General features: G+C 43.0%; 1 protein-coding gene across 1 annotated transcript; it reads left to right on the top strand.

Annotated features, from left to right (window-relative positions):
* Nucleotides 1–203: 203 nt before the first annotated feature.
* On the top strand, nucleotides 204–4,219 carry LOC309718603 (arrestin domain-containing protein 3-like). Its single transcript, XM_082554028.1, has 6 exons — nucleotides 204–478; nucleotides 1,475–1,532; nucleotides 1,651–1,798; nucleotides 2,090–2,186; nucleotides 2,269–2,525; nucleotides 2,707–4,219. The coding sequence occupies exons 1-6, from the start codon at nucleotides 235–237 to the stop codon at nucleotides 3,067–3,069; spliced, it is 1,167 nt and encodes a 388-aa protein (XP_082410154.1). The 5' UTR covers nucleotides 204–234; the 3' UTR covers nucleotides 3,070–4,219.
* Nucleotides 4,220–10,672: the final 6,453 nt, after the last annotated feature.

The following is a 10,672-nucleotide window of genomic DNA, read 5'->3' as shown; positions in this document are numbered from 1 at the left end:
TTATATGAATTACAAAATTGTGAGTTATTGTGATATTCATCAGCATTCAATCACCTTAACTGTGGTTATTCATTATGCCGATCATCATATATAAATGTAATAAATGTCCCAAACCTTTTAGTGTCGGCTACAGTCCAAAATTACGGTGTCACTCACAGGGAGGAGCCTCCAATCACACCATTCAGATCCGTTTATCAGTGACGGGAAACGCAAATCATTTCACTCAGATCTAAAATGTCTCCGATAAAGGACTTTAATGTGATTTACACAGCGACCAACGACGATGATACTGTCTCTCCGGGAGATATTATTGTAGGCGCAGTGATTTTCAGACTGACAAAAGACGTCAAAGTCAAGAGCGTTTCTCTGAAAATCAAAGGAGACGCTTTCGCGCAGTGGTCAGACGGCGACACAAAATACTTTGCGCAGAGGAGATATTTCAAAGTGAAGAGCTATGTAGTTGAAAAAAATCCTAAAGGTAAGTGGTTTAAGTATTTTAAACTCAGAGTTATTTTGAAATTAAATGTGTCGGATGGGAATTTTGAAGCTTTGGAGTGAAGCAGCGGATAACGTGTAATGGTAACAATGATAAACGCAATGTGGGAATTATAAGATTTTTTTTTTTTAAAGAAATCTTACTTTAAAAAAAAGAGTTGTTTGTGAAGTTGATAGTTTTTGAAAAAGTGTGCAATTTTTTTTAAAATTTAAGTTAATAGTTGTCAGGGGTAGACATTTGTTCAAACACAAGTAAGAGAAATGAGACAACTGCAGACCGACTCAGAGTGTAATTAGAAAACGTGCGTACGGGTGAATGTCTCTGAGAAGACAAAACACACCGAGCACAGGCTTGCTTGCTTTATTTATAAGGCAAAAATGGGTTACATAGTACTTCCTCTTTTAACTGTCAGGGAAGAGGTTAAACATTAAATCAGCTTATCTGATCTTTCACACACTGGGATAAGAATACAGAAGTATATCATGCTTTATCTGACATCACAGACACTGAAGTGAAGAATGCATCAGTTTTCCTTTAACAATAGACTTGGTTAGGTGATTCTTCAACAATAGGCTTGGTTATGTGAAAATATATGAACACACAAAATATAAGGCATACTTGGTTAGAATATAAGGCTTACTTGGTTAGAATATAAGGCTTACTTGATTATATTGTATTATAGAGATTTGGTTATAATGTATAATGTAGAAAATCTCTAACAATAGTCTTTTGTAGTTATTGACAGATTAAAAAAACAAACAAAAACTATTATCTATATCTATTAAAGCAATGACATAAGTCATGATGTGATCATGATCACAAAAGTGATGGACAATAGAAAGAAGTAACCGATTCAACGGTGTACCAGACATGAAGTAAACAGCACATTTTGATGGTCTGAATTAAATGAAAAGTAGTAAATCGTAAATATATCACTCTTGCTCTGTGTAGGAAAAGTTAAGCAACCTTGTCTTGCAGGCACTGTACTTCCCCAGGGGGTCAACAGTTTATTCTTCGCATTTAAACTTCCAGACTGGTAAGTGGAGATGTCTAGCCTCAAAGATTAATACTGTGTTATAACAGTTTCCTTTTGCATAGTTATGACATTATTTTAATACAATCTCCACTGTTTTTATTTTATTTTTTTGTTACAGTGACATGCCTTCATCCTTCCAGGGGAAAAACGGAAGCATTTCCTACATCATGGAAGCAAAGATAGCTAGGAGCTGGCATTGGTCCTCTGATGCACAAAAAGAGATCAAGTTTATGTCCAGGTCCAGTCCACACACTGTCCAAATGATGGTAAACACTGCCTTGATATATGTTATAAATATTTAGAGCGTGTGTTGTAAATGCTAAATGAAAAATATATAAGACAAAATCTTATATGATTTAAAAACCTGAATGTCCTGTTACAGTTTCATATGTTTCATTAGGAGTCACCAGTTGTAACACAGGGAGTTCTGTGTTTATGATGTTTACCAGAATTTGGTCTTAAGTTTACAAAAAAAAGGAAGTAGATTATTCTGCAATTTAGTCATTTGAGGAATTAAGTTGCCCTGGGGAAATCTTTATCTGCATGTTCTATTACAGGATCCACAATCTGGTTCAGTGAGTAAAAACATGGGTGGTCGCTCCAGGGGACAGGTCCAGATGTCTGCCACTATTAATAGAGGTGTTTGTTCTCCAGGTAAAATATCTGCAACATGAAAAGACAAATGCTGATAGATTTTTAAAAAATGCAGTTTATTTCTATGATTTGTTTTTGACAGGAGAAACTTTATCTGTTGTTGCCAAAATATGCAACTCCTCTTCCAAGGAAATGAGACCCAAATTCAAACTTCAACAGAAAATAGTGTACAGCTGCAAGAAACATACTAATCCCACCTTCAAGACTCTGTGCAAAATGGTCGGGGACACTATCAGTCCAAACTCAGAGCAAACTGTGTCCTGCAAAATTAAGATTCCTGGTGACATTGCCCCCACTCTCCATAACTGTGATATTATTTCAGTTGAATATTATGTCAAGGTATGAAACAATTTCATAGTGATATCATGATATCTTAGCAATGAAACTCCTTCATTTGTAAACGATCATGGGTAAATAAGTAACAGGAAATATGTGTCTTAACTCAGTATCTTTATAACTATATAACGGATAACAATCTTTATTTAAACATTTCTTTTTTCCATTTCTGACTGTTTCCCAGGTGTATCTGGACATTAGTTTTGCCTTTGACCCAGAAGTGACGTTTCCACTGGTCATCCTTCCTTCCAGACTTGCTTCCATATGGCCCGATGAGGCTTTAGGACAATCTGTGGGGGAGGGTGGGGCAGCCAAGGCCACCAGTTACAATGTACATGCTGTACCTACAGCCTCGGGTGCTTGCCAATACCCCATCCCCGATCCCCCTCAGGATGATGACATAAAAGGAGGCAATTATAACCAGTTGCCTCAAGGTGCTACTTCACTGGGGCTCTCAGCTCCAGCTTTCACAGTGGATTCAATGCAGCAACCAGCTATTCTGCAGGGAGAACCATCTCCATTATCTACTTCCATTTACCAGCATTAGAATGAGTGATTGTGCAAGTTGAACTGGATTAAGTGAATAGGCTAAAGATTAACAATAAGGGCCAGGTACCTGTTAAACAGGGTAGTGAAAGTTCTGAAAATTAGAAGTGAGATACAAAAGCATGTGTGTGGCTTAGGTGGGTGTTGAAACAAGAGCACAAAACAATTCTTTGGTTTCATTTTATAATACCAGGCTTATTTTTCTACGAAGATTTGAACTTTGAGGGGGTTTAAACAGGAGAAAAAAGTGTGAAGATGTTCATGCCTGTCTGAGAAAAGTGTATAAAGTGTGTAGTGAGGGATTTTACAGCCTTAAAACATCTATAAAAATAAAGTTTGCTACTTTTCGGATTTCACTTATTATTTAGTTATTTTTAGAATGTAACTCCCATGATAAACAAGGGAACACTGTATAGCTAAGTTGCAGTCGTCAATCACCTCTAATAAAGCATATGTATGTATATGTATTTTTATCTCATTCATTATAATTTTATTATTATATTTTCTTCTTTCACAAATTTATCCCAAGGGTTTTATACTTTTCTTTCTTTCTTCTTAAATAACTTTTTTAGTCATCATTGTAATCTTTGCTTATTTTTTTAATCATGTTATTTATCTACTTTTTATTTTGAAACTCGATTTTTGTAAACCTGATTTTATCTTAAAATGTTCAATTCTATACAGAGACAAGTGAAGTAGTATCAGAACAGCAGGAGGTGATTATACATTTTGAAAGAATAATTAAGCCTAGACTAGATATAGTCGGCAAGTGGCAAAAGGCCACTTGACAGCAACTTGGGTAGTCTCAGAATCTTGTCTCTGTATTTCACAGATGATGTGGTTCTGTTTATCAAGTGGTGGCCCCCAGCTCGCAAGGTGGTTCGCAGCCATTCCAGTGTGAGAATTAGCACTTCCGAGTCTGAGGCCATGATCCTTAGCTGAAGGTAGAGGGGAGAGGGAAGAGGGAGGGGAGAGATCAAAGAGAAGAGAAAAAGAAAAAGAAAGAAAAAGCAGAGCGTAAAAGCGAGGCTCTAGATTTACTGGCCGATTTATATCTCCACTCTCACCTATGGTCATGACCTTTATGTTTCTTAGTGCGGTCAGACATACAAAGACATGGTGGTATGATTTCAGAACCAGCCAAATACATATACCTATACCATCTGTTATTTTGAAATAAATAAATCAATAAAAGTTCAACCACACTACCTGCTGCAGCTGCTTTTTGATGATGTGTTGCTCTCTCTTCCTCTTGGTTAAGATCATTATGTAAAGCCAAACCATTACTGACAGATTTTGGGCAGTGAAAAAATATTCTGTACTAGGTCCCAAGAGACAGCCTGAAGTTTTAAACAAACAAAAACATAAATAATGCTTAATCCATCGGAATCATGAAAATGAATCCTAAACGTTGCTGAAATACTGTTAACTCTACTTCTTAACAGCAAACTGTTGAAGACATACAGGGAGTGCAGAATTATTAGGCAAGTTGTATTTTTGAGGAATGATTTTATTATTGAACAACAACCATGTTCTCAATGAACCCAAAAAACTCATTAATATCAAAGCTGAATGTTTTTGGAAGTAGTTTTTAGTTTTAGCTATTTTAGGGGGATATCTGTGTGTGCAGGTGACTATTACTGTGCATAATTATTAGGCAACTTAACAAAAAACAAATATATACCCATTTCAATTATTTATTTTTACCAGTGAAACCAATATAACATCTCCACATTCACAAATATACATTTCTGACATTCAAAAACAAAACAAAAACAAATCAGCGACCAATATAGCCACCTTTCTTTGCAAGGACACTCAAAAGCCTGCCATCCATGGATTCTGTCAGTGTTTTGATCTGTTCACCATCAACATTGCGTGCAGCAGCAACCACAGCCTCCCAGACACTGTTCAGAGAGGTGTACTGTTTTCCCTCCTTGTAAATCTCACATTTGATGATGGACCACCAGTTGTCAATGGGGTTCAGATCAGGTGAACAAGGAGGCCATGTCATTAGTTTTTCTTCTTTTATACCCTTTCTTGCCAGCCACGCTGTGGAGTACTTGGACGCGTGTGATGGAGCATTGTCCTGCATGAAAATCATGTTTTTCTTGAAGGATGCAGACTTCTTCCTGTACCACTGCTTGAAGAAGGTGTCTTCCAGAAACTGGCAGTAGGACTGGGAGTTGAGCTTGACTCCATCCTCAACCCGAAAAGGCCCCACAAGCTCATCTTTGATGATACCAGCCCAAACCAGTACTCCACCTCCACCTTGCTGGCATCTGAGTCTGACTGGAGCTCTCTGCCCTTTACCAATCCAGCCACGGGCCCATCCATCTGGCCCATCAAGACTCACTCTCATTTCATCAGTGCATAAAACCTTAGAAAAATCAGTCTTGAGATATTTCTTGGCCCAGTCTTGACGTTTCAGCTTGTGTGTCTTGTTCAGTGGTGGTTGTCTTTCAGCCTTTCTTACCTTGGCCATGTCTCTGAGTATTGCACACCTTGTGCTCTTGGGCACTCCAGTGATGTTGTAGCTCTGAAATATGGCCAAACTGGTGGCAAGTGGCATCTTGGCAGCTGCACGCTTGACTTTTCTCAGTTCATGGGCAGTTATTTGGCGCCTTGGTTTTTCCACACGCTACTTGCGACCCTGTTGACTATTTTGAATGAAACGCTTGATTGTTCGATGATCACGCTTCAGAAGCTTTGCAATTTTGAGACTGCTGCATCCCTCTGCAAGATATCTCACTATTTTTGACTTTTCTGAGCCTGTCAAGTCCTTCTTTTGACCCATTTTGCCAAAGGAAAGGACGTTGCCTAATAATTATGCACACCTGATATAGGGTGTTGATGTCATTAGACCACACCCCTTCTCATTACAGAGATGCACATCACCTAATATGCTTAATTGGTAGTAGGCTTTCGAGCCTATACAGCTTGGAGTTAGACAACATGCATGAAGAGGATGATGTGGACCAAATACTCATTTGCCTAATAATTCTGCACTCCCTGTAATTGGTTAGCTCCACAGGAATCTGTGCTCGGACGAATTCTATTTATCTTACACATACTGTCAGGTCTGACGGTGCCCCGACCGGCGACCTGTGTGTATGTGTGTGTTTGTTCTCCTCTCTCTCGCTCTGTCTTTCCTCTCCGGCCCCGCTGCGATTGTTACGCGGTCGCGTAGCAACGGGAGATCTCCGACCCGGAAGTGCTGCCACTCTGAGCTGTCCCACCTGCGACTGATTCCAACATCATCCACCGTCGTTGGCAGAGCTATTTAATGGTGTGGCTGGGTGACAGACAGCGCTGGAGTATTGCACCAAGCCTGGTAGTGACTCGAGCTCAGCAAGGGTAAAACAAGTGGTTGGTAGCGGAGGGAGGCTAACCGTGTCTGTTTTGCCTTTTCTCGGGAAGCGGATGAGACGGAGAGACGGAAGGAGAGACGTCACTGATTCACGGGAGTTGTGTGGACACCCGAGGGCAGACGGGGAGAGGAGCACTGAAGGGACTTGCACTGTGGATAACTGTGGATTGGCTTCACTGTAAATAAAGACACTGTTCAACTTTAACGAGAGGTCCGCGTCTGGGTTCACTAACTCACCACCCTTAACACATACTTTCCTTAGGCAGTATCATGAAAAGTAGTTATCATGTAAAGTAGAGTGAAGTACATGAAAAGTGACACTTTTTTTTAAATCTTCTAGTATAAAGCATGGGACAGTTTAAGAAAACTAAAAATTCATTCATATTTTTTTTTACATTTTTATAAAATACCAAAGCTTTCATTTAAATTTACAGAAGCATAAAGTATAATTCCCACTGACATTTATTATGTCAGTGGGGCGATCGTGGCTCAAGAGTTGGCAGTTCAGTTTGTAATCGGAAGGCTCCCGGTTTGAGCCCTGGCTCCGACAGGGCACAGTGGTGCCAGTGTCCGGCAGCCTCGGCTCTGTCAGTGAGCCCCAGGGCAGCTGTGGCTTGCCATCACCAGTGTGTGAATGGGTAGATGACTGAATGTAGTGTAAAGTGCTTTGGGGTCCTTAGGGACTAAGTAAAGCGCTATACAAATACAGGTCATTTACCATTTATTAGAGCTGAATTATAATGTGATGAAAATAAGACAGCAAGTTACTTTTCACCACTTATATATACAAAACATTTCGTTTGTATTGCATACCATTTCCAAAATCAAATCTGCAAATAAAGCACTCAAAAACGATGCTTTTATGTACTCCATGGTACATATTGTCAATGTAGGGCATTAATACTTGGTAAGTTTTTTAACACTAGAGTTATATGACCTGTTTTCATACATAAATGCCAGGCAACGGTCCAAATATGTGTCATTTCAAATTCTTTCTTACATGTAGCACAGTTCACTTAACCATGATGTGATTAAGTGGTTGTGACTTTTGCCTTGTTTTCAGATCAAATAGGTCTGCAGGTGTCAATAAACCACAAAGCAGCTGCAGTTCTTGCATTATGTCAGAACTATGAAAGCTGCATTGGTTAAACAAGGTTGTCAAATTAATATAACAGTAGTAATGACAAATAAATATGTGTCCAGAGGCCTCTGAACTCAGATGTCAGAACCTTTTGAGTTAGCGTTTTTCAGAAAAAACAAAACAAGGAAATACAAGATCTGTCTGGGTTCTTGGCAAGGTGGAGCCATGTTAGTATCACAGGCACAGTTATTGTGCTTGCGATACTTATTTTAGTTAAAAAAAATGTATGGCTTAAGCTGGGCATACACTGTGCAATTTTTTCTGTCACGCGATTCAACTCCTGCTCAAACTGTACGATTGACTCGCAGGGGTTAGAAGTTCGTAGGTCACGATGCAGGGTCTCACACTATACGGCCCGATGCTCTGATGCAACCTGAGTGCTCACACTGTACGTCCATAAAATGAAGGTTATAACAGAAAATCTGTCGCTCGCTCTCCCTCTCTGTCTTTCACTCACACAGACACGCACACCACCATCAATGTTAAGATAAGATAAGATAGAACTTTATTAATCCCTCGGGTGGGTTCCTCTGGGAAATTCGACTTCCAAAAAGCACAGCAACGACCGAAGTTACAGTTACAGAATTGTTATATATATATATATACACACACACACACACACACACACATATATAAATACAGAGACAAATATAAATAAAATATACAAAGGGGATAAATAGAATAAATAGGAATAAAAAATAAAAATACAAGTGAATTGCACATTTCAAGTATTGAGTCTATTGCACTGTTGACTATTTACAAAAAGTATTGCACAAGGTATTGTACAGTGAGGTGAAGAGGCACTACAGCTTAGTTGTTCCCCCCTCCTTTGTCCTCCTGTTTCCCCTCCCTCTCCCCTCCAGAGAGGAGTTAAACAGTTTGATGGCGTGTGGGACAAAGGAGTTTTTAAGTCTGTTAGTTCTTGTCTTGGGGAGAAGCAACCTGTCACTGAACAGACTCTTCTGATTGTTTATGGCCGTGTGCAGAGGATGCCCAGCATTGTTCATAATGTCCAGCAGTTTCTTTAATGTCCTTTTCTCTGCCACTGTCACCATGTTGCTAAATTGCTAACGAAAAACATTGATAAAGCAGCTGTGATTGAGCAACAATGTAAATCCAACTATTTTCACGGTTGTTGTGGTTGTGATAATTTTGTGAGGCCATATCAAAAAGGCTCGGATGAGCTTTCCAAAGTTCTACAAGTTGTGCCTCCATCGCTTGTGTCCAGATCACACACATTCGGAGGCTGGAGCAAGCCGTCGACGAGAGCATTCGCTGCTTGGGAAGCTGGCGATTGAAGAGAGAGGAGGCGAGCGGCCATGTAAGTCCCCCGACGGGTCCCGACGGCGCGAGCGCACCGCGGCGGCGGCCCATCGCGACAGACACTAGGGCAATGCTTCATGGGCTGCCTCTGTCGACCAACACACCGAGCCCCCAACAGTTATGCCTACAATGCCAGCTAAGGTACCGAAATACAACGAGCTAACCCCGCTAGAGCCCTACCTCTCACAAATCTGGCTAGCCGCAAGGCATAGTGGCTGGAGCGACGAAGAGGCTGCTACACACCTAGCGCTAGCATTTGAAGGAGATGCACTGTAGGTACTCCTTGACCTAGCCCTGGCTGAAAGGGCTAGGTCAAGGAGCTTGCGCTCACCTCGTGACCTAACCAGCACTTGCCCCCCCCAAACCACCCTCAAATCAGAGACTGCGATGGGGAGGTCGCGGAAATATGCCAGCTGCAGCCCTCGGTGCCCCGGAGGCGTCCTTGTCGACCGACCAACCGCTGCTACCGGTGCGATGTGTCCGGCCACGTGGCGCGTGACTGCCCAGCACCCGCCCCGAAGACCAGAACTACGCAGCCTCAGGGAAACGGGGTGGGAGCGGTGTAGCGAGGGGACCACCGCTCCAGCTTCCTGCCCCCCTCCAAGGACGATGCACGGTGGTGGGTCAAGTCGGGCACCTCAAGGGACTCTACCTGACCTGCTGTGTTGAGGACCAGCCATGCCAGGCCCTGGTGGACACGGGGTCTACCATTTCCCTAATACGACCTGGTGTGCTCCCTGGAACGTCCGGGCCGCTTGTGAAGGGTTGGTCACCCACCGACACCCAGCTGATGACAGTGACGGGGGAGAGAACTGACATGCGGGGGAAGAAACCGTTGCGGATCCGAGTGAAGGATCTGGAGCTGGTGCACGACTTGTGGCTTGCTGACATTCAAGACCAGTGCATCATCGGCCTTGATCTGCTGACCCGCTGGGGGGGCTGCGTTGACACCGCAAAGCAGGTTATCACTCTTGGCACAGAGACTCTTGCCCTTCAGTGCGGTCAAAAGCAGGGAGCGGAGGGGACCAGAGACAGACAAGACAGGCATCAGGCAGCTGCCGCTCAGCAGATTTCGGGTGTCGGTGGCTCTGGGTCATTTCTACTCACCTCATCCCCAGCCTCTCAGTCTGACAAATCTCCCTCGGCCGAGACCACCGAGGCTGTTGATGACCAGTGGCAGCGCAGCAGCGTAGGTCTCAACGTTGACCAGTGCCAGCGGTTAAGGGGCCTCCTGGACGAGAATGTGGACACCTTTGCCGCCAGTGACAAAGATTGCAGGCAGACGGGGCTGGTCCAGCACACCATCGACACCGGCTCTGCTCAACCCATCCGTCTGCGCCCACACTGGCTGCCCCTCTCAAAATGGCAGGTGGCGGAGGAAAAGATCCGTGAGATGGCTGCGGCTGGGGTGATCGAGCCGTCCAACAGCCCATGGGTGCCACCCGTGGTCCTGGTGGGAAAGAAGGATGGCAGCCCGAGGTTCTGCGTGGATTTTCGCCGTCTCGATGCAGTCACCAAGAAGGACTCGTACCCGCTTCCACGGATCGACGAGGCCCTGGATTACATTACTGGCTCCAGCTGGTTCAGCTCCCTCGACCTACGCAGCGGTTACTGGCAGGTGGAGCTAGCCCCCGAAGCAAGGCCTAAGACTGCATTCACCATTGGACAGGGGCTGTGGCAGTTCAGGGTCATGCCATTTGGGCTCTGCAATATGCCAGCGACGTTTGAGAGGCTGATGGAGAGGGTGCTTGTGAACATCCCTCGTAGCTG

Source organism: Aulonocara stuartgranti, assembly GCF_965226115.1.
Source record: "Aulonocara stuartgranti genome assembly, chromosome: 12".
NCBI classification, from domain to species: domain Eukaryota; kingdom Metazoa; phylum Chordata; class Actinopteri; order Cichliformes; family Cichlidae; genus Aulonocara; species Aulonocara stuartgranti.
This window is presented reverse-complemented; position numbering and strand designations above follow the sequence as displayed.